This window comes from Myodes glareolus, chromosome X (genome assembly GCF_982192425.1).
Source record: "Myodes glareolus chromosome X, mMyoGla1.1, whole genome shotgun sequence".
Lineage (NCBI taxonomy): Eukaryota > Metazoa > Chordata > Mammalia > Rodentia > Cricetidae > Myodes > Myodes glareolus.
The window spans coordinates 77,097,507-77,122,713 of NC_142053.1; the positions used below are offsets into that span (position 1 = coordinate 77,097,507).

At 36.7% G+C, this 25,207-nt stretch overlaps 1 protein-coding gene and 1 non-coding gene across 3 annotated transcripts; both read left to right on the top strand.

Annotated features, from left to right (window-relative positions):
* Window positions 1-1,143: 1,143 nt before the first annotated feature.
* On the top strand, window positions 1,144-25,207 carry Cysltr1 (cysteinyl leukotriene receptor 1). 2 transcript variants are annotated; one of them, XM_048417979.3, is made up of 3 exons: window positions 1,144-1,627; window positions 19,344-19,429; window positions 22,949-25,207. In XM_048417979.3, the coding sequence occupies exon 3, from the start codon at window positions 22,975-22,977 to the stop codon at window positions 23,995-23,997; it is 1,023 nt and encodes a 340-aa protein (XP_048273936.1). In that variant the 5' UTR covers window positions 1,144-1,627; window positions 19,344-19,429; window positions 22,949-22,974; the 3' UTR covers window positions 23,998-25,207. The 2 variants fall into 2 exon arrangements, with proteins under 2 accessions (XP_048273936.1, XP_048273937.1); XM_048417980.3 differs by having other exon boundaries at window positions 1,144-1,551.
* LOC125389534 (U1 spliceosomal RNA) lies at window positions 14,702-14,863 on the top strand. The gene has a single exon (XR_007228482.1). It is a non-coding gene; the product is annotated as a U1 spliceosomal RNA (small nuclear RNA).

Below are 25,207 nucleotides of genomic sequence, written 5' to 3' on the forward strand. Positions count from 1 at the left end.
GAGATAGATGTGATGAAATTGAATGGAGAAGAAAATGAAGGATTTTTGAGTGGAAGAAAGGAGAAATAGAATACAGAGAACATGATAAAATTCAAACAGCTATATAAGGCCCCATAGAGCTGAGTGTAACACTGTTCTTCTCATCACTCAGAAGCAGAGACAAGCTCTTTTCTTTACTATCTAAATATAAATCCTCTCTACCGTAAGTCGACATGTCTGTAAATGACTCACACTAGAGGAAAAGTAAAAGTTCATATTTTGTGTCTCTTACAAACTTCCTTATAGATCTCTGGGGAGTCCAACTATACTGAAGAAATACTAATGAAAATACCAGTTAGTAAACTTTCCCAAAATAGGATTTGAGTCTGGTCTTGAATCCAAATGTGATTGTCTCTTCTAAATGTACTTGAATGACCTTTTTCTCCCAAGCATCATCATTGCCACTACGTGCAAAGATTCTAGGGAAGAGAATGAAGAGTGACGATAAAGTGATTATAAAGACTATGAATACTATAAGAATCACTATAATATCACTTTGCTACCTAAAAGACAAAATTGGAGTGATTTTTTTTTCTTGCGGCCCATTACAGGCCAGAATGCCATTGTTGAACCATTATCTGGCAATTTACAAATCCTTCAAACTAGTTATTAATAATGAGGGTATGCTTACAAAGTGTATATGTATACTAGTTATTAATAATGAGGGTATATTTAATATATACATATATGTATATATTATATCCCAACGCAGAATTTTCATAGGAAAATTCAATGTAGTTTATTTACCCAGTTTACTTTATAGTCTTATCAATTTGTTTCCAATATCAAAATCTGGCCTTAGGCTCTTATAAGCACACACTAGATTGCCATATCCATCTTGTCCTAGGACATAAAGCAACAAAAATAAACGGGCTTTTAAAATTTTTTATAGAATCGCAAATGTCATGAAGAAGGGAAGCACACACAGAGAGGGAGGGAGGGAGGAGGGGAGGAGGAAGGGTGGGAGAGAAAGAAAGAGAGAAGGGAAATATATCTTATCTTAAGATCGAGTTTCACATAATGCCAATTATATTAGCGCATACTACTAGGCTTATCTTTCCCCGCCTACAGATAGCCTAACCACCCTCCAGTCATAAAAATCAGCCAGAACTCAGCTCAACAGCACACACTCCTCCTTACTTCCCACCTCAGAGCAGCTGCACGACTTCCTGAGGATTCTTTTGCACTAGCTAGAGATAAACACTCATTTATACATAAAACCTGCAAGTCTCCAGTTTCTATTCTTTCTCCCTCTCTGTTTCTTCCCTTCCCCCCACTTTGCACCAGGGAAGTTAAACTCTGGCGTGGTTTAAGCAGTTTGAGGACTAATCAGAAAGAGGAAGAAGAGTCGGTATATACTGCCTAGCAAACGTGCCACGTCCTGACGTCTCTCCTCTTGAAAAGAAGCTTTTCCTAAAGAGCAGGCGCGCTGTGAATGGAGTGGACCATCCAGAGGATCCAGATTTGTTCTGCAGCTCATTACCCAGGGCTAGCTCTCCAGGGGACTTACAGGTAAAACTTTCTGAAGATTTGCATCTTAGGAAGCAAACTTGAAAGGACCTTAAACCGTGACGCTTAGAATCAGCAGGTAAGGAAATTGGGTGTGTGGAGTAAAGTTCAGCTGATGGCATATTTTACCAAATACCTCAGAGTTTGTAGTAACTGCTCTGCCTTATCTGCTTTAAATTAGACTGATAATCTGAATTCTTTCTGCTTTGGTTCTTAACCAGAGATCTGATCATCTGTCAGGCGCAGTGCTGCAAACTTTTGAGGCGACACTCCCCATGCCTCCAGTGCCTTTACAATTAAGCCAGAAGTGCAAAATAGACTTTAAACTCTTATGTAAGCCTGCAGCGGAACTTCTCTAGGCAGTGGCCGCTGCCTGTAAGGAGGAATGAGAGTGTACAGTGACTGCTGCAGGTAAACCAAACAGTTAAAGGTTGACATAGAATTTTCACAAGAAAGTTTTCCACGTTTAAGCTTCTCAGCATCCTATATTTGAGGGGGGAATGTTTCTATCTCTCCTTCCTTGCCCTCCCTCATTCTCACTCTGGTCCTCGTGTTCCCCCTCCCTCAACTCCCTTGCTTTGACAAATGAAAAGAGACTCAAACAAGTTAAGAGATTTCCTTAACACACACTTCACTGCTAGAAATTGGCAAGTTGGCTAAAGACTACAAAAAGAAAGGCATCTCGGCTGCAGATAAATAGAAGAAATACCTATGATCTACTTTGTAATAGAATAAAACACACTCGGTTAACACAGAGCTAAGAAATCGTATGACTTAATCAAATGCTTGGGGCAAGAGCATTTTTCTTCTGAGCAGTCAGAATTACTGTTTTCAATGGTATCCAGATAGATTGGCAAGCGCTGCCTCTTTAAATCCAGTGCATCTAATTCCCTGTCTCTACAATTGTTTTTGAAATAAAAGCTGCCAAGCCGAGTATATTTAGAGGGCAGCTAACTTGGATTTGTTTGTAGAGCGTTTTTAAGAATGATAGAAAACACTTTATAATATTTTATAAAGTACCATGACCAAAGTATATTTTAGCTGAAATTTGTGTCTAAACAATTGTAACTTTTTTATTGATTTTACTGAGCTCTACATTTTTCTTTGCTCCCCTCCCTGCTTCTCCCTTCCTTTTCTACCCTCTCCCATGGTCCCCGCTCCCAATTTACTCAGGAGATCTTGTCTTTTTCTACTTCCCACGTAGATTAGATCCATATATGTCTCTCTTGGGGTCCTCATTGTTGCCTAGATTCTCTGGGATTGTGATTTGTAGGCTGGTTTTCTTTACTTTATGTTTAAAAACAAATCACTTATGAGTGAGTACATGTGATAATTATCTTTCTGGGTCTGGGTTATCTCACTCAATGTGATGTTTTCTAGCTCCATCCATTTGCCTGCCAATTTCAAGATGTCATTATGGTTCTCTGTTGTGTAGTACTCCATGTGTAAATGTACCACATTTTTTTAAATCCCTTCTTTGGTCAAGGTGCATTTAGGTTGTTTCCAGGTTCTAGCTATGAGATTCCACCTTACACCTGTAAGAATGGCCAAGATCAAAAATACTGATGACAACTTATAATGGAGAGGTTGTGGGGTAAAAGGAACATTTCTGCATTGCTGGTGGGGGTGCAAGCTGGTACAGCCCCTTTGGATGTCACTGTGGCAATTTCTCAGAAAATTAGGGAACAACCTTCCTCAAGACCCAGCAAAACCACTTTTGGGTATATATGCAAAGGATGCTCAATTGTTCCACAAGGACATGTGCTCAACTATATTCATAACAACATTGTTTGTCATAACAATTGTAAGTTTATCATAGCTATGGCATCAAGTTTAAGTCACCGAAATACTATTTCCAGTCAATATTTTACAATTAATATGCCAATTGTGACTAAAAGCTACCTTTTATTATAGTAAATAATTTTTAATATAGCTTATTTATTAGAGTAAAGAAGCACAATCAAATATACTATATTTACATCTATCTCTTCTAAAGATGCTGTTTCCCATTCTCTGCAAATCCTAATTATGCTAGCCATTCAGGTGCTACAAAAAAATAATCTAGACCATGATCCAATCAATCAAAACAGAGAATTTCACAGATAAGGGCAAGGTTGAACCTGCCATATCAATATCTTCCTAATTTACTGTCATCCATTTTCACTTCCCATTACCAGCTTTCTCCTACCTTTAATCAAACTTCTGATGCATTTATAACTCTTTATCTGAGAAGAAAGAAAGATTCTTCCATGGCCCATGAACTTATAAAGTTTCCTTTGGGGTATCAAGGACTGATAATGAGGAAATCTAATGGGAATACACTGATACTCAAGGAGCATGCACAACTTTGGGACCTTGGTGCCATAAATGGTAACTGTAATAAATTCTCAATTAGCATAGCTCTCTGTGGACTGCTACTTTTATCTTTTGAGTGGGGGCAACATTAGGAATTGAACCCAGGCTTCTTAGTGTGCTTAGCAGCTACGCTACCACTGAGCTACATGCCTAACTTACTTTCATCTATTTTACTATTTCTCCTTTCTTACCTCAAATTTATTATAACCCAATAAAGCAAGTATTGTTCAAACTCAATACAAACAAAGTCTTACCTCCAAAGTAGGTAAGATATAGCCCCTATGTTTAGGGGAAATTACAGTGCTGCTGTGACTATAAAACATAAAAAATGTAACAATGGGAGATAATTAAACCAGTAAGTTCAGAGGTACCAGGTTATTAATTTAGGTTTTTTTAGAAACTAAAAGACAATTATATCATTTTCTATTTCCTCCCTCTAACCCCTCAAATATACCTTTCCTTTCTCTCTCTCTCTCTCTCTCTCTCATATTGGTTATTTATTTTTTAACTCCCCCCACCCAGAAATAACTATCAGTTTGTCTCATACACATTATGAACACTAATATGACCATTAAATACTCTAACATACTCAAGCACTGGAAAGGTCTGCCTCAAGGTCTCTTCCAGCTGGAATTCTTAAGTTTTTTTTTGCAGCCTCCCAATAGATGCTCCAAATTGTCCTGTGGCATATCTCAATAGGAAGAAATCTAGACCAGAAAACTAGGAGTCCATCCTATCTTTGGATTTGGCATTCAACCAGTTGTGTTCTTTCTAACAAGTTATGGATTATCAGTATTTCTTAGTTGCTTTGCATATCAAATGACATAAGATAAAAATAGGGGTGTTTTTTCAAATACATTACAATGACATAAGTGAAAGCAACTTCACAATTCAAGTCATCATCCAAAGGGTTTTGCTTAAAGTTCATTCAATTCAGAAACAGAAACATATCACACAACTGAATGAACATGGGAGAGCGCAGGGCTCGTTGCTTCCCACTCTCTATTCACCTGTGGGGCAAAGGCCTGCTGCTATGATCTAGCCCCAGGTTTGCCATAAGAAGTGCATACCAGTAGCTGTATGCTTTAAAGTGAATTCTGAGAATAAAATAGAATTTAAGAAGTATTTACTTGATCATACTACTTTTTATTAGCCCACCTTCATTAAACCTGCTGATTCTTACAACCAAAATCTAAGTATCAAAATAACATTTTTCCATTACATTTTAGAATATAATACAAGTATTCCACTATTGTGTCCAAAGCCATTTGTATAACAGATAGTTAGTCATAATGCAAACCGTTTTTATACAAATAAATACATACATTATATATTTATGTATATAATATACACACATATGTATCATATATTGAATAGCAAAATAGAAACACCTTACAACTACTTTTACCCTTAACTCAATATCATCTGGGTTTTTGACCATGTGAACACATATGTAGTATGATTCAAGGACTGCTGAAAAAAACTTTCCTAGCATGAACAAACACCTGACAAACATACTATTCTCCTCTATAGAAGAGATTGATTCACAAGGTGGAGGGTCGATTTCTTGGTATTTAGTAAGGAAATACAACTTCTATAAAGTCTGGCAGATTCATTGCAAGTAGTGGCATATCCTCATGCCCAGAAAAAGCCAATAGAGGAAGCCATTTAATCCAGTTAGATAAATATAGACATCACAAGTACATTAATCCATATTACAATTGTGATCCCAAAACATCCTCAAATTACAATTACCTCTGCCTTTCAGAATTCTTCATAGATTAGTAGAGGGCTCTTGTTTAAACATAGCTTGCACTGCAACTTAATCTTGTACTCGGCTTATTCGTGCTGTTCTACCTCGTGATATTACATCATGGTTGGTTTCCCTTTTGATGAACAAAATATTATTTTTATTCTAATGCTTGTGGAACATTTGAAACATTCCAAACATTTGAAGTTCCACTTTAACCGAATTGGCAAAAAACGAAAAAGAGTTGAAATACAGACTTAAGGAGTCTTGGAGTCAATCAGAGATTTTTGTTTGTTCATAGTTTTTTGTTTGTTTGCTTGGTTGGTTTTTGCTTTTTTATTTTTCATCAATTCCATATCTATAAACATGAGTGAAGAAGGTAAAGGAGCAGAGAAAAATGTATATCTCAATAAAAACAAAAAATGAGTGAAGAATATAATTTGGCATCATAATTTTCGGTTTTTAAAGCCTAAGATTGGATAAGTATTCTCATCTGTCAGATCTGTAGCCTTTGCTTTTGCTTAGGATTATACTTGTGCTGTCATGAACTAAAACAGGCTAACTGAAGCTGAGCTAACAATAACAATGCTCCAATAGCTCTGGAATATCCTATGTTCTTGTTCCAAAGTTCTTAGGAAGTCTCTGGGTGTCATGCTGCTTTTCATCCCAAGATGATTAACCTTAATGCTTGCTCCTAACTTGGATTTTTATTTAACATAAGCTATTTTCTTGATAACAGATAGTTTTCTTACAAGAGTCAGAGGTCCAAATACTAAAAGGCTAAGAGCATGCATGACTGAGAACTAGCTGCGAGCAACAGTATTTCAAGGGATTCCAAACTGCGGAAAATTGGCGCAGAATTATTTAAGTCCGGAAGACCCTGGTCCATCTAGCTTGTCCTTACAAAATGTTCAAAAACATGTAGATTTTCTGTAACATATTTCTATTATTCAGTTGAGGGGTAGAGATACCCACCACCACATATCAACACTTATGCACTCATCAAGATCTCGGTAGCCTTTCTGTTCCTTGCAATTCCCTTCTGGTTATGTCTTGCCTACAACTTTGACCTGACTACTGTGTGCAGGGAGACACACAGTATCTTCGACTCTGAATGCCACCAACTAAGGTTCTTTGGAACTTCATAGTGTCCTGTGTTTACATTTCAACTATTCAACAGTAGAGCTGCCTGTCTTAAAATAAGTTCTTGTTAAAGCAACATCTGAGAGCTGTCACCAGTGCAGTCTCGGCACACCTGGAGCTTTTGATAGCAGTGGAAATGCTGTTAATCATATTCTTGGAAATATCAAGAGGTAAAAAACTTACTTATTGGAATAGCTAGGAACATCATTCTCTCTCTGACCCAAGATCTTTTATTAATTCCATGGGAAAAAAAACATGGAATCATAGCTACAACTTGCTTTATATAGATAAATCCTTATGAAAGATGGATTACCTTGCTCCAAACAATCAATAGCCTACCCCTCAACAAGCATTTTTATTAAATACTTTTATAAAAGTCAACACTGGGATGGGGCCTTGAGGTCATAGTGCTCAGGAAGACAACAACTGGCTTTTTTTTTCTACTGCCCAAAAAGATTTTACTAGGAACACAAGAGTCCTACATGTTGAAATGTATGATATTAAAATATTGATGGCTATATTATTGGTACAGATAATAGGCATAATGTAAGTACCAAATGAGAGACATGAGGGATTAGGCAGCCAAAATCAGTATCAGAAGGTAAAACCTTAATTCATTCTTGTATGAGTAGGAATAAACAAGACTTTTGTATTTCTATAGTGTTTTCAGTTTATAAAACACTCATAATTGCTTCTCTTCCTATTAGTTTGCATATCCATCTAATATTAGTGAGTGGCTGTTCTATCAAAAGATTAATACAGCAGAATTCCTATTCTCTATGACCTCAGACTTACAAGATGAGCAATACTACAGTATTTTTCATGTCACAGTACTAAGTTACATAGAGAAGAAGAAGGCACTTGGGACTTACTCAAACAAATTGGGGCTACACTGAACTGCATCTTCACAAATATATCACCTAGATCTTGCCACTGCCCAGCAAAAAATGGAGGAAGTAAGTATCTGTTGGAGGAGACTGAGCCCCAAGTCTCAGCCTACTCCACTTCCCCTTCTATTTTGGCCCTAGCCTAGCCACCCCACCCATGCTGGCAGACCTCCAACAGCACACACACAGACCATCATTTACTAGAAAGGTAAAGGAAGTCTTGAGGAAGCATTGAACCCAAAACAATTATAAAACTGCATCCAGCTACTGATTTAATCTTTTGATCTTCTCTGTTTTCAATTTCAAAACACACATCATCAGCCTCACCCAGGCTCATAATCAAATACATCATTGTATCTTTAGATTCTTATCAACTTCAGACCCAGTCAATTTTGAACTCGTGGTCCTCTGCACTTTTTAAATACTTTTTAAATATTTTTAATAACCTCTACCCCTTTAGAGGCATCCAAATTTCATTTCTACTTTACACAATTATTTATATTTCTGCAAAATGGCACCCACATTTCACCCCCCAAAAATAAGATCCCTGCTTTGCTCTCTAGACATCCATCTTTGGAAGTTGAGTGCGCTAATATAAAAAAGCACTCAAAACTTTAGTTACTTTTCTGAAATTGACCAGTTAAGAAAAAAAGGAGCAAAACTTAACAAAGCACATTCACTCTCATTACTGGGTTCATATCTGCCTAAGTAGTCATGCAAACAAGAGTACATACACACACACACACACACACACACACACACACACACACACACAAATTACCTCACAGTGATAGATGAAGTAGTATAACATGGACATGGATACATTCACAGTGGATTCAAGGACCTTGAAGTATAAGCAATGATGTGTCATGCTCCCAGGCTCCCCTGGGAAGTACAAAAAAGATATAGTGTTCAAGTGCCTTCAAGTAGACAACGAATAAGGAGATAAGGATCCTGAACTAAGGTGATAAAAGAGTCAAAGATTTACTTCAAAATCAGACCCAATAGAACTTGATGAAAGATAAGGGTGGGGTGGCATTAAATATGACTACTAGATTTTATGCACCCATAATTATAAAGCTACTTATATAATAAAGAAAAAAGACAACAAAAAAGTCTCTTGGGGGGGGTAACTTGAGAGGGAACATAGTTGAAAATTTTTAAAAAGTCAAATGATCCATGCATAGCAGTTAAAGAGACAGCAGATAATGGGAGAGTAAAGTTTAAGAAAGTAGATTCTTGGTAAGAGACTTCTGTCATCCACATGAAAGGTGATAAATACTACAGAAGAAAAGCAAATAACAGAAAACTGAACCAGGATGGTGGTGCATACCTGTAATTCCAGTACTCAGTATGCTAAGGCAGAAAGATTATGGGTTCAAGTCCAGCTGAGATACATAGTGAGGTCCTGTCTCAAAATCAAAACAAAAAGAACAGAGAAACAAATGCTGGCATTTTGCAGATCTTGATCACAATGATGACCTCAATAGGCTATCAGCAAATATCGCTGATGAGATTAAGAGCAACAAATAAGGATGGATGCAGCCTTGTGGAAGCAGAATTGCTCTGGTTGTCATTGTATGCCAACCCAGGGTATGATAAACGGTTGCCTTCCAATGCTGGCTTTCTCAGTAGTTGCTTGCTTGCCTGCCTGCCTGCCTGCCTGCCTGCCTGCCTGCTTGCTTGCTTACTTGATTGATTGGTCGATTGTTGAGACAGTGTATCATTCAGCACCCCTGGCTGGCCTGGAACTCTCTACATAGCCCTTCTCTTCTTCCTGAGTGCTGGGGTGAAAGGTGTGTGCCACAATGTTGGGCTGATTGTGTGTTCTTGAGAAAGTCTTCACCACAGTATTACCAACTTCAGGCTTCCGTTTTGACACATGTTCCACTGGAACATGATCTCAAAGACACCTCCAACTCAAACTAGTGACAATTCTTGAAATAACTAAGGGTGTATTGCCCATAGATGAGTTAATAACATAAGTTTCTTTTAAATGTATGACATAGAATCTTACCAGTTATGCATGTGTTTCTGTTGCAAATACAAAAGATTTTGCCAACCACTCAAGAGACAAACTGAGGAAGTAAAATGAGAAATTAAGTAGTTGAAAGAGGAAATGTGAAGATGTAATCTCTGTTTCTAAGGAACTTGCAATATAGTCGAACCTACTGCCTCAGTTTCAGCTACAGTAAACCATAATGCAGCTGCAACGCTTAGACATTTTCCTTTTCCTTTGCCGGTATTCTTTTATCAGTGTGCATCCTGTTGTAAGCATCTCATTACCTACAAGATGAACTTAACTATTCTAGAATGGTGTTCAGGATCTTTATCAACTTTCTGTGATCTAGTTCCTGTATTATTCCCCAAATTGATTTCTCACTTTTTATTTTCTTACTCCATTCAAGCATACCCACACTACCGAACATATGCACATGCATACAAATAACCTGCAATTTCAGATATATTTCAATATATTTCCATTACAATTCAGCTCAATCAAATTTCCATATCCACTAAATGTGACACGTTCTGTCACACCACTGTGCCTCACTCATTCTTCTTTCTCTTCTCTGCTTTCCTTCCAACTCACTTTTACAAAAACTTTTCTAATATAGTCACTGCTCATAAATTATTTTATTATGTTTCATTTTCAATTTTTGGAATTTGGTTTTCTAAGACAGGAACTTCCTGTGTAGGCCAAGTAAGCCTGAAAGACACTATATAGCCCAGACTGGAGTTGAACTCACAATCTTCCCCACTTTTTCAAGTTTTGGGATTATAATTATGAAGCATATTATCCTGTTTATCTGTGAATCTATATATTTCCACTGCAGCATCTTTAATGACATTGTACATTAACTTGATAATACATCTGTACCTTTCTCTAGAAAGTAGAAAAGTCTTAATGGTGAGGCATTTGAAGCATTCACCGTGTGCTGCTGTAGAGGATCACCAGAACATTCCCTGTCAGGCTTGGCCACTAATTTCCTCTACTACTTCCAGCAATGCTTTTGCCTTTCTGTGTCATAAAAAAAATGGGGTTCCATTGGATGATCTCTGGATGCTCTTCCATCTCTAATCAGCAAGAGAAAAAAATCATTCCAAATAAACATTTTTAATTGAAAATGGATTCTTCTCTCACACAATACATCCTGACCAGTTTCCTCTTCCTCAACTCCTCTTAACTTGTGCCTCCTCCCCATCTCCCCAGAACTACACCCCCTCTATTTCCCATCAAAAAAAGGAGGCCTCCAAGAGACAACCAAACACTACAAAACAAAATACAGTAAGACATGGCAAAAGCCTTCATATTGAGACAGGACAAGGCAATCCAACAAGAGGAAAAGAGCCCCAGAAGCAGGCAAGAAGAATCAGAGCTACATGCATTCCCACTGTGCCACAAATACACCAAGCTAACAGCCATGACATATACGCAGAGGGCCTGAGCAGATCTATACAGGCCCTGTGCCTGCCGCTTCAGTTTCTGTGAGCTCCTATGCGCCTTGGTTAATTGATTGGGTGGGTAATGTTCTCTTGGTGTCCTCCATCCCCCTCTGACTCCTACAATGTTCCTTCCCATTTTCAACAGGATTCCCCATGTTGCTAGGTGAGGGACCCGATGGAGACCTCCAATTTAGATTCTTTCTGCATAATTCCAAACATTTTTAATTGTCAATTTTTAAATTACTATATAAAGTGTTAAATGTTGTTATGACATTTTGGAACAAAGTGTGATTTAGTGATCCTCCTTTCCCTCCATCTCTACCACCCTGCTTCTACTCTGATCCCCACTTGTAGCTTCCCAACTCCAGTCTTTTTTCCTCTTTCATGAACATTGAATCCTTTTTTCTAGCCTCTTCCAGTAGCTTCCCTTTTACTGAGTAGCTCTGAGATTCCTTTTAAAATTCTAATATTTGTTTGTTTTATTTTCATTGTCTTGTTTAGTGATCTCTTTCACCTCATAGTGTGTGGAAACAGTTTTCATCCCTTTTTTATTTACAAAAAAATTCAGACAATATTTTCAGATCATATTCTTTCTTCTCACATACCTCTTTCCAGATCCTTCCCACTCAATTTCATGTTCTTCGGAAAGAGTAGATAAAAATAAATATCAATTCAAATCAGGAAGCTCATTAAAAAAGAGTCTGTTTTGTCCTGGCCAACTACTCCTAGACATGGGGCCTGCTCTGGAGTATGGTATATATCCGGTGGCATTCCATTAGAGAAAACTGTTTTCTCCTTTACAACCAGACATCAATTCCAAATAGCTTCTTGGGTAGGGATGGGATTTTGTGTTCACCTCCCTTTCTCAGGGCTGGGCCTTTTTCTGATTTAAACCCGTGAAGGCCCTGTGCATGCTGTCCCAGTCTCTGTGAGTTCATGTGTATTAGTCCTGTTCTGTCTGGAAGAAGCTATTTGCTTGGAGCCATCCACCACCACTGGCTCTTTACAGTCTTATAATCTCTTCTGTGTGGATCCCTAAAGCCTTGAGAAGAAGGGTTTGATAAAGACATCCTGTTTAAGGCTGAGTGTCCCAAAGTCTCTTGCCCTTTGTCACTGCCCAGACTGTTAGCTGTCATTCACTGAAACAAGTTTCTCTCTTGAGGATTAAGCAATGCCTTGATCTGTGGGTATAGAAATATGCCATTATGGATCATTTTGTTGCTATGTTCCTTATGTCTCATTCGATGATCATGTCTGGTCTTGGAGTCTCATGAAATCCTGAAGCATGACACTATTTGATTACTCTTTGAGTAGGATTTTATAGTAGTAGAATACACATTAGAGAAGCAAATCTGATGTTATGATAAAATACTTATAGTTCTTTCAAAAGTTATCATTGAGTGAGACTTACACTCTTGCTAGAGGCTATCAAGAGATTCTGAGATAGGAGAAAGTATGATGAATAACTTTGTATTTCTAATTTCTAAGCAAGTTGAAGTTCGCATTCTATACCTACTTGCCTCCTTCCCTTCCTCCTCTCCCTTTTCTTTTCCTCTCCCTCTCAGTTGCCCCTCCTCTTCTCTTTACTTCTCTCTTTTTCCTCTCTGTCCTTCCTTTTTCTTCCTATCCTCCTTCCTTTAATCAGCATATTCTTGACTGGTATCTAACAAATTGCATATATACTTGCTAGCAACCTTAGTAACATCACCTATCAAACTTAAGTTTTTCAAAGTTTTTCAGAAATCTAACTCTACCCACTACTTGAAAACATCCGCATAACTTTCTTTCTTTACCTTTATTCAAGATATGAATAGCACAGAATTAGCTAGGGCTAACCCAGTTACTGTATTATTCCTGGACCAATAAGAATTGGTTGTCATCCTCAAGTGATTTCTACTGTCAATTGAATGCCAAACAGAAATACTTAGTGAGGGATTAGTGTGTCCTAAACCCTGGGTTTTACTTGCTAAGAACATAAGATAGAAAAGATATACTCTTTCCTAAATAGATTCAATTAAACTAGTCAAAATACATAGATAGACACATAGGCGCTTTAATTACTATGCTATATAGTTGTACTATTTATTGCTTTATTATTCAGGGGAGGAGGGGTTTTTTATTGATTTTTATTGAGCTCTACATTTTTTTCTGCTCCCCTCCCAGCTCCCCTTCTCCTCTTCAACCCTTTCCCAAGGTCCCCATGGTCCCAATTTACTCAGGAGATCTTGTCTTTTTCTACTTCCCATGTAGATTAGATCTATGTATGTCTCTCTTAGGGTCCTCATTGTTGTCTAGGTTCTCTGGGATTATTATTTGTGCGCTGCTGTTCTTTGCTTTATGTTTAGTTTTAAACCAAGCTAATTGGTTTGTCTGTATAAAACTGATTAATTTCTTGTTAATACTCTTTAGAACTTAGTATAAACTTGTCTTGAAACTATATGTATAAACATCTTTCTAGAATAAAGCTAAATTTAGAGAGTCAATATCAAACCTTAGTCATTAAAAACTGAGCTGGATCTCAGTACATTTAGCAAAATTAAGCTAGCAGTTTGGATTAATTTAGATAAGCTTCAACGGGTGTTTCATATTATTCTGTTTATGATTAGACCATAAGTTTTTAATTGTGTGGGCAAAGCCAATTCAGACCAATGCATGTTAATTCAATTTATAACTTTCATGTGCCATTTATTTACATAGCCACAGGGCTAACTTCCAATTTACCCTATCCACTAAGAACAATTATCTGGTTAAGTGTGCCTGAGAGACACGTTACTTGTACTGCTGGTTTTGCCACACTCAGGGACATGCAGTTCATCTTGCTTCTTCAGATCAACAGTGCTTTCCTCTTGGATTCTTCTTCAGTGGAATCTTGTTACTTTTCTCAGTAGCTTCTTTCAGTACAGAAAAGTCCCTGCCTTGGAACAAACTTTCAACTATATTCTCAGGTTTTTCTATCATTTAGGCTCCTTTGCCATCTTTTTAAATGTTTATGTTTAATTACTTTAAAAGATGATATTAAATATCATTACCACATTGTCGGAGTGTGTTTTATTAATTATCGCCCTCCTTATCTCCCTCCCCACCCCTTCGCTAATCCTAGCCCCTCCTTTTATCTTTCCCCCAAGTCGCTTTTCTACTTTGGTATCCCCTGTGTCATTTTGTCGATCCTCATGTTTCTTCTTCAGCACCGAATTTTATCCTCTTTTGATCATCTTTTAGATTTTACTCAACTTATACTCATTTACACACACACACACACACACACACAGAGAGAGAGAGAGAGAGAGAGAGAGAGAGAGAGATACAGAGACAGAGATATCCTTGTATTTGGTTTTGTTACCTTATTTTTTCATAAGTGACAACAGAATATCAGAAAGATTAAGCCACTTGCCCAAGATCACATAACTAAGTACAAATGCAACTATGATCCAAATGTAGAACTCTTCTCATTCAAAGACTGGTATAGTTTGACCTCTATCTCTATTTTTCTTACCTACTTAGAAAATTAATTGAGGTTTGTTTTCTATTTTCTTGAAAACACAATGGTTTGCCTTATCTGTACAAAGTAGTTATACTTACTTGCCAAGGAGGACATAATGATCAAGAAGGTGGTCTTTCCAGGGCTAGACTCATCCATTGCACTCCAGATTGCTGACCCCTGTGATTTCCCCAATGCGGGAAACTCAACTACAGAATTTGTGATAGTGGGTGACTCTGTTGGCATTCTTCCCAGTTAGTATAGAAAAGAACAGTCTTCCTTCATAAAACAAGGAACTTATTATAAATAATACTATAGAATATAACTGAAAACCTCCATTGGCAAAAGGAAGGATAACAAAAGACAGTAACTACTTGAAATGGAGCAAAATTCAGCCTTAGAAAAGAAGGAACTTTATAAGGTATGGGTGCATACTGGGGGCATTATGCAAAGTAAAGTAAGCTAGCCACAGAAAGACAAAAACTGCATAATTCCACTTACACAAATTACCTAAAACAGTCGCATTCACAAGATAGAAAAGCAAAAGGCAGTTGTCAGGGAATGGAGTACAGGAAGCTAATAGTCAACAAATGTGCTGTCTCAATCAAGCAAGATGAATACATTACATAATCACTTTTTGAACACAAAAACATTTATTTTTATTGCATTTATTTAATCAAAAAATAGCTTTGCTTTCTTACAAGAAGCATTTTCAAAGGTCGTCAGATCCAACTGACAACTGCAGAGATGGCAGAAGCCACTGTATTGACCAGAGAGAACTGAGAGCAAGCTTGCTTGCTTCTTAGCATTTGAACTCAAAAATTACCTTTAAAAATGACCTAATTCTGCACTTCGGATCCCAGAAAATTAAGAAATTTTCCAGAAATACACAGGAAATAACAGTTGTCTTAAGTGAAATGTGAAATCTTTACATCACTGATTCTACTTAGTTTAAATAAAACAAAGTTTAAAAAACCTTTTATACTTGGGAAGAAAATTATTTGTTTATTTAGGTTTTAAAGGCCCAAGAACAAATATTGTCCACATTCAGGAAAAGACATACTTTCCAAGCAACCAAAGCCTCTTTCTTATAAACTGTGAAAAGTACATTTCAAGCAACTGCTAAGATCTATATGGGTGGATAAATAATGAGTCATGGAACCCTAGAGCCATGTGATCAAGCAAGATGGGCACCTGATACAGGGGATGATAAAAAGGAACAAACAATAATAACTTCAGAGCTTAATGGACTTCAAAGCTAATTGTTTCTCCTTGTCTCGGCATTCTCAAATGTAAAACTTGGCTAACAGTGACATGTACTTTACAGAACTATCTTCAAGTTTATAGAGTGAATGTATACAATTGTGTAGCATATTTTAGAAAGTTCGGTGTATAGAGATACTCTACCTGTATACAAGCATGTGTTATCAAAGCTATTTTCATACCATCAAAATCAGAAGTGTAACTTTAAAAGGGGTAAGCACAGAGAGGGGGATCTGTGAGCCCTGGCAAGCAGAGCAACTTTTAATCATAATAGTTATCATGCAGTTTAGAAAACAGCATGATATCTAGAACTATCTAATGTGCTGCCTTTAAAAAGCCTGATCAAGCCAGTACATTCTAAACACAGTCAAGGTTGCAAGCAATTTATGCCCATGTTCTTTACTGCAGCTATAAATCACATATTACATGCCCTCGAGAAAAAAAATAGTCCTGATCTTTACAGATTTATTGAATGATAAATTAGAAGGGACTTTAGAGGTCATAAAATCTAACCCTATTGTATTGCAAATAAGTAACGGTTTGACAGAGAGGAAGTGTTTTTTTCAAAGATCACTTAATTAATCACTCACCACAAACTGAGGTATGGTTCAGGTCTGCTGGCACCCAGTCCTTCAAATTTCCAATCATGGTTTTTCTCCATACTAGAATTCTCTCTCATTTTGAACACACATAATAAAATGATACAGCAAATGGATTAACTCAAGTCTACCAATATTTAAAATGCACTATATACCAGGTCCAGCAGGAAATATAAAACTAATAAAATGTGCTTACTGCTCTGTTTTTGATAGTTGAACTCAAGTAAAAGTAATGAGGAGTATTATATTGAGTGACCACAGATGCCTATGACAAAGTAATAAATAAAGATCATTATAAAGGTACAATTATTATAAACATACAAACAATGTATCATATCACATCCATATCAGGGAAGAGAAATATTAAATTGGGTTACGATGGTCAAGAACAACATTTTCTTTTACTAAAAATAAAAAAGTCACCAGTGCCATTTAGTGGAAGATAGCAGCCTGGAGACTATGTAGGTTAAAATAATACATATTTGATTTATATATACACATGTCTACAGATTTGTGTCACATCTAAAAATCTATAAGCAAGTAAGTTGGGTCCTTGTGTTCTTATAATATTTCTGAGTTCTCTTATTTACTCTCTTAATTTATTCTCTTAATTGCTTTTAATGTATTCAAAGTCTAGCAAGCGAATACTCCCTTATGGGAAAATACCCTTTACTTTGTAAAAATAAGGGCCCTATAAAATTTACTGACTGAACATGAGTCAAGTAAAAGAATTGAATGATTTGAATTGGAATCATATATCCAAGCTGGCAAGTATTGTTCAGTGCACTTATACAACCGTCAGTACCTGAGTTCAAATCCCTTGTACCCATGTAAAAATCCAGGCATAGTCACACACACCTATAACCCCAGGACTAGGGGTAGATGGATAAAGACAGAAGGATTACCTGAGCTTGCTGAGTCAGCTCAGTCAATAAGCCACATCCCCGGGTTCAGTCAGAGACCCTGCCTTAAGGGACTAAAAGCAAAAGCAGAGAGTGATAGAAGACACCTAATATCTTCATCTAACTCCTATGTATACAACATACATGACATATGTATATACTACACACAGACACAGGCAGAGAGAAAGAGAGAGAGAGAGAGAGAGAGAGAGAAATTGTTTATGAGGTTGCTGGTAGAATACATGCTACATGCATTGTTAAGGGCCTGGGGTCCATACCCAGCACACACACATATACACAAAAATTGCATAATTATTCTTTTACTTCAACACCTCCCCTGCACGTGGTTAAAAATAGCAACGCTTAATACAGGCAGAAGTTGCTATCAGAAACAAGAGTCTGCAAGTAAATTAAAAGGGAAAGAGGGGCAAGATGTTTGATCACTGAGTACTGAATGCCTGCTATATGCAAATCAAAGAATTCAAAAGGAAATGGGATTTCCTCACAATTGTGAACTTGAAGAAGAAAACACTACACTATGTCCTAGACAATATGACACTCATTTGTGCATATAGATTATAATTGCAAAGCCACCACAAAAATGAATAACTGCTTAGTATGCTAAATTTGAAAGATTACACTTCTCACATATGCATTTTATGAATTCGTAAGCTTTCTTTTTGTTGCAGTCTAAGGAGAAACTCTGGTTTTGTTTAAACGAAAATTTATGACAGTGCCAAAATTTTCTTTCTAGGTTAGATGAGCAGAATTGCATAACTTTATAATTAGAAATACTTTATACATTTAACATTCATTTAGTGAATCTTTATCAGTGTGTTAAGACATGGGAGAAGCAAATAAAAAAAAAATAGTTACTACCTGATTAACAAAATTAAGAGCCAACTTGCGTAATTCTCAGTCAGCAACAGACACTTGACCAGACTACAGCAGGTTCCGACGGTTGACTCCATACCTGGAGAAGGGAGGACAATGGAAGAAGGAGAAGATATTAGAAATACCTCGAAAGAAATGGTTGCCGAAGTACAGGGTGAACACATTTTATATCTTTGAATTTCCTTTATTTTCTCTTTTTACTTCCATTTTTTTGTCAGAAGATTTCCTTTGGAAAGTTCCAGCCTGCATCTACTTTACTAAAATAAACTGGAAGAAGGTGTTTATTTTATTAACACTGGGACCACACATAAAGAAAAAGTGGCAGTCTCTGAGGAATCTTTCTGGCAGACAAGAATGAGGGTCACTATAACACAACAAAAATTGAGAAGTGTCAGGTTGCTACTGCCTCAGGAAAGCCTTTCTGTTTCTGACATATGTGTTGTATCTGTTTGATTCATAACAGTAATTTTTTGAAAGGACACACACACACCTTAAAGTTTAAGTATCCAAGCTTCTAAAACTATTGCTCTCCAGAAGTATATATGTGAAATTAGTGACCAAAACCAAGTACTATTTTGAGTCTTTTGAGTCTGGGGATCTAATTCAAGCCCCATTATCCATTCTTCTTTTAAACAAAATTGTGCTCCAAGCAAATTAAGAAAATTTTGTTTAATATTCTAATTCCTATTCCTAGAAAACTAAGTCCTTGGATGAGGTTTTCCAAATTATTTCCTATTTAAGCTTTATAATTAAATATGTATAGAAAAATATGATTTCCTAGAAATAAATATTTTTAAAATATTATGTTCATCTTTGGATGCAAAAACTGAATGCATACATCAGCAAACATCTGTGACTACTCACGGTCCCTATTCCAAGTCTCCCTCCCATTGGGAATGTAAAAAAGGATGAAGGGAAAGCAAGGAGGCATGGAAGCCAATGGGCAGCCCTAAATCTGTCAGTATAGCTTTGATGTGCCATCACACTCTGGACATGCACTTAAGGCTGCTAAGTTCCCATGACCCTTCCGGGCTGCTCCTGAGGTCACTAACTCTTTTCTGTAATTTATGATTTCAGCTTGAGCATACTCTGACGTTACAACGTAAGAACAGGGGCTACAATAAGAAGGAAACGTTGTCGAGGTACTACGGTGCCAGAAAGAGGTATGACTCTAGTTTCAAAATGAACTCGGTTTTTTCAATGTGCAATTTTCTTAAGGAAGTTATGTTCCTCATCATCTGTACTGAAAGTCGGCACCATTTGTGCTTACTGCTTCCTTTCATTAATCAATCCGTGATTCATTTGCTTTGTGCTAAAGTGACTTTTACTAGACTTACTACAACCTCTCCAAACAACTGAGTTATTACTCCTCAGCACCCACTTCCTTTCCCAACTGTGAGTTGTTTGAAGGCAGGACAGGCTTCCAAAGGAACTCTCGGTGTCCATCTCCTGGGGATCACATCATTAGAAAAATCACAGTAAATTATGCAAAACCTAATTAAGTGTTGCACAGACATTTTATGTCATTATATTTGAAATGGCTACTTTACTTTACACTAAGTGATTTCTAACCCTTTAAAATTTAGTCCTTGTTTGAAAATTCTATAATTTTCTTTTCATGGTTTAATATAAATAATTGGTTTCTGTGTAAATAAAAATTCAAACCCAAATACTGAAATTTATAAGGAAGTCCATTCTGTTTCAAGGAGCTCTGCTGGTTGTTAATGGAATTAGATAGCATTCATGTCTTGGTGTTCTTTTTCATTGTTATTTATTAGCTCTATTTGGCATCTTTTGTTCAAGCAGCAGAGAATTTCAAATTTGTTTGTAATGTGCAATGGGTGAAGAAATATTTGTATGTCAACAGTATGGGTATTTTTAACCCTTAAAATTTAGCTTTATAATTTAGTTTCTTAGTACTTTAGGAAGCAGTTTGTTTACATCAGCATCTTTAGTCTCCAAAGTTGAAAAGACTTTAAATTATAGTGCCAAGAAACAATCACTCTAAATGGTTTCAAATGGTAAGGTTTCTATCACCCCAATTAACACTGAACATTTATGGACAAAGAAGATGAGTAACTGGTCCTGTATAAAGTGCTGCCTTATTTATCAACCAGAGTCCAGAAGAGAAGATAACACATCACTGATGTGCAAGACAGACTGAAAAATCTCCAGGAGTTCTACAAGGATAGAACTTTCTTTCGAAGGACAGTGAAAGAAGGCATAGTTAAGAAGGTGCAGTTCAGTCTGAACAATGAAATAGAAAGGACATGAGAATGAGATGGTGGATGTGGTTTGGATTTGGTCTGTTTACTGCTTTTGAGCCAAGGTCTCCCTATGTGACCCAGGCTGATTCCAAATCCATCATCTTCCTGCCTTAGCTTTCCCAGTGTGGGGATTACAGAAATGTACCGCCAAGATGGGCTTGAGACAAAGCTGTTAACCTACTTTCTAGTGGAAGTCATTTCACAGTCTATACAGATATCAAATCATCATTCATGAAGTCATTAGTAATTATTTCATGGCAACAATATAAGATCTGCTGTATATCATATTATAGAAACATACTTAAAAGCATGCTACATTGATTTCTAAAATGTTGTGAATAAAACTAAAAGGGGAAAAACTATATCAAAAATCTCAATAGCACCATCTAGTGCCTCATGGCATAAAATCGCTCAGTTTGCCTAAAATGGTATTAACAAAAATATTCAGATTAATTTGGGGAAGTTTCCCTTCCTTTACTTGAATTCAGGAAACCAATACAAAAAGAAACCTGTAGCACAAACTGAAAACTAATGCTGACTTTAGGAATGGTGGGCTGGTATTTCTCTGTAACCTTAGAATTATTCCTCTTCCTTTTTAAAAATCTTATATCAATAGCTCTTGTTGAAAGTGGCTGACAAGGAGGGCTGACTGAGAAGCCAACGACAATGGCACTGGGTCTTGTTTCGTCTGCATGTACTGGCTATGTGGGAGTCTAGTCTGTTTGGATGCTCACCTTCCTAGACCTTGATGGAGTGGGGAGGACCTTGGACTTCCCACAGGGCAGGGAACCCTGACTGCTCTTTGGACTGGAGAGGGAGGAGGATGGAGAGGGAAATAGGAGGAGGGGAGGAGGTGGAAATTTTTAATAAAAAAAAAGAAAAGAAAGAAAAAGAAGAAAAAAGAAAGAAAGTGGCATTTTAAATGCTAGAAAAATATAAATAGCTAGAATGGCAAAATGGATGGCTGACACATCATGAACAGCAGATGAAACTGTTCCTGGCTGGAAGCCTGGCAAGTTCTATCCCACCTGCAACAACCACCAGAGCTGTCTACTTCCATATTCCCGCTATGTTGACAAGATCCATCCTATTCCACATTAGCAGTTCTTCAGCTCTTAAGCATTCTCCGAGACACCTTGTTTACCAGGGAGCGAGAGATAAAGAAAAATCAACAGATCAATAAGAGATTAGGTATTGAACTGCTTCTACTTTGAAAAGGAGGTGACAAGATCTGTAGAACCCTGAAGAAATGACTATACCTATGCTATCTCGTCCCCCGCTGTTTCTAATCAGAGGCTGTTAGCTGCCAGAATGAACTTGGATAGATCAAATACTAATCTTTTGCTATGAAAGAACTGAGTATGGTTAAGCTCAAAACTTTGAGTACAAGTCTGAGAAGAGAACGGGAATGAACAGCTACAATTATTTCCTCACCCAACAAGTACATTCTGACTGACTATGCCATATCTTTCGTCAGAGCCTTAGACTATGGCATAGCTTTTTCAACTATGGATTTCACCTCTCTGGTACTTTATTGACGTTGTTATTATAACTATGTGACCACTAGATTTCTGCTGTTGTGATTTCCTATGGTTCTAAATAGACTTAATCCCAGAGTAAGAATCTCACCTGCAGGAGTGAGTTTCATCAACATGAATTAGATTGTTTTCCCTGGGTATGACCTACTTCCAGAAGATGTGAGGAGTTTTCTTTTATGGAAAATCAGGTATTTTTGTGCAGATTTTAGCCACTTACTAAACTTAAAGCTCTTATAAAGCAACACATTAATAATTAGATGATGGTGATGATTGATGATGATACATACATACATACATACCCATATATGTAAAATGAGTACATTTAAAGTTTTTTCTCTAAGTGAAAAATCATAAATTCATTCAAGGGCAATTTTACGGAATAGTACTGGAGCAGTACAATCTACAATATGAGGGAGATATTTTACTTAGGTCTTGGGAATTAAGAAGAATTCTTTGAGGAAAACATAGACGAGAAAAGAGGAAAAAAGTTTTCTTCAGGTCTGGAGGAGCCAGACCTTCCTCCTGGGGGCAAAGTTCAAGTGACTCTCTCCTCATTACCTGACAACAATTGTTTCCAGCTGTGGTGGATGTGCACGTGAGCAGCACTAATTGGACTCAGAGAGTTATGTTTTAAAAGGAGAGAGAGAGAAGATGAAATTGGGAGGGAGACACGCTGGGAGGGGCTTGGATGGCAAGGCAGAGGCTGGGCAAGATCAAAATACACACTGTGTATATGTATGAAATTTTCAAAAAATAATAATAAATCTATTAAATATTTTAATTACACATAAAATTATAGAGGCACTATGAAACGAATTAGCGTGCACTATGATTTGAAAAGCTAGTTTAATTGACCAGATCTTCTCATATGTTGTAGGCACCAAGCAGACATTCCTGGAGAACATGGATGAAGCTGAAAATCTGACAATATCTTCTGCCAGTAATAACACATGCCACGACACAATCGACGAGTTCCGCAATCAAGTGTACTCCACAATGTACTCTATGATCTCTGTTGTGGGTTTCTTTGGCAATAGCTTTGTGCTCTATGTCCTCATAAAAACGTATCATGAGAAATCAGCCTTCCAAGTATACATGATTAATCTAGCCATAGCAGATCTACTGTGTGTTTGTACATTGCCGCTCCGTGTGGTCTATTATGTGCATAAAGGCAAGTGGTTCTTTGGTGACTTTTTGTGCCGCCTCACCACCTATGCCTTATATGTTAATCTCTATTGTAGCATCTTCTTTATGACAGCCATGAGCTTTTTCCGGTGTGTTGCTATTGTTTTTCCTGTCCAGAACATTAATTTGGTGACACAGAAAAAAGCCAGGTTTGTGTCTATTGGAATTTGGATTTTTGTGATTTTGACTAGTTCTCCATTTTTAATGTCCAAATCTTACCAAGATGAGAAAAACAATACTAAATGCTTTGAGCCCCCACAGGATAATCTAACTAAAAAATATGTTTTAGTCTTGCACTATGTGTCATTATTCATTGGCTTCATCATCCCTTTTGTCATCATAATTGTCTGTTACACAATGATCATTCTAACCTTACTAAAAAATTCAATGAAGAAAAATCTGCCAAGTCGTAGAAAGGCTATAGGAATGATCGTAGTTGTGACAGCCGCCTTTTTAATTAGCTTCATGCCATATCATATTCAACGAACTATCCACCTTTACTTTTTACACAGTGAAACTAGACCCTGTGATTCTGTCTTAAGGATGCAGAAGTCAGTGGTCATAACCTTATCTCTAGCTGCATCCAATTGTTGCTTTGACCCTCTCCTATATTTCTTTTCAGGTGGAAACTTTAGGAGAAGACTATCTACATTTAGAAAGCATTCTTTTTCCAGTATGACTTACATACCCAAGAAGAAAGCTTCCTTGCCAGAGAAAGGAGAAGAAATATGTAAAGAATAATTCAAACCCATCTCCAGTGCAGAACAATGAAAAGAATTTCCCTAACAAGTATTTTCTTAAATTGCAATTAAAAAAATAAAGTTTCCCATTAACAATTTACAAATTATTAAATAAATCTTATTTATAAATCCTATCATTCAATATTTTAAGTGTTCAAAATTCAGCTTATCACTGTGACCTAAGCCATAGATTTTTTGTTTTACTATTCCCCAGAAGGTAGAAAATATTTGAGGTTCTGACCTATAAAACTTAATATGAAATAAAGATATTTTCTTTTTAAATAAAAGGGCTAATAAAGGATATGAACTAGAATTTAAGCCCAGCTTATAAATATAGCTTTAAAATCAACAAAAAGTCATCAGTCATCCTAACTTGTCCCTTTGCATTCATGCCATCAGATGAGACCTGTAGATGACCCAGACGCTACAGACATGCAAGATCAGTCTATTCCTTTGTAGTACTGACTAGCGAGGCAAAGCAGGGCCCTATCTTCCAGAAGAGAATGTTCAAGTACTAGAACAAACCAGTATTCAGCCAAATAACTCTACAGGCTGCATGCAATTTACAATCTGGAAACCAAGGAAGATAAATATGATAAAAAGCCAGCTTGTCTCCAATTCTCTTCTGTCCTTGCTTGACTCAAACCCCCAAAAGAGAATGGGGTTTTTCTCGCTCATTGAGGTTCCTATTATGAATTCAATCCTAACCCAAAATATTGGGTTAATGAATAAAACAACTGACATTGCCATATATGAACAGAAACAATTAAAATTCGTCTGAAGAAAAGGAAAGAGATCTACCTTTCTACAGGAGTTTTATTCTGATCAAAATTTACTATATATGATAGAAGAAAATTTGAATATCTATCATTCTCTTAAGAAGTGCACTTATGTATATGTATATAAATATATGTAATCTATCTTGTTCTATGTTATGCATTTATAGTTAGTTAATTATGAGACTTATTGTTGTTTATACTGTCTGCTTTTTATTAGCATGTTGAAAGCAATATCATTTATTTGCAGTGATTTTTATATTATAGCGGAAGCTTTGTACTTAAAACAAACCATTGGAAACAGCTTGGTTGTGACTAAAATATGATATTTATTGACTAAGTTTTGCTGAGGTTCATTCTGTTCTTAACTCTGAGTTTCAAAAGTCACAATACCTCAGAAGAAATAAATGATAATAGAGATGGAAAAAAGGAAAA

Coding starts and splice junctions, on each gene's coding strand:
- Cysltr1 (XM_048417979.3), top strand. CDS start 22,975: ATGGATGAAGCTGAAAATCTGACAATATCTTCTGCCAGTAATAACACA.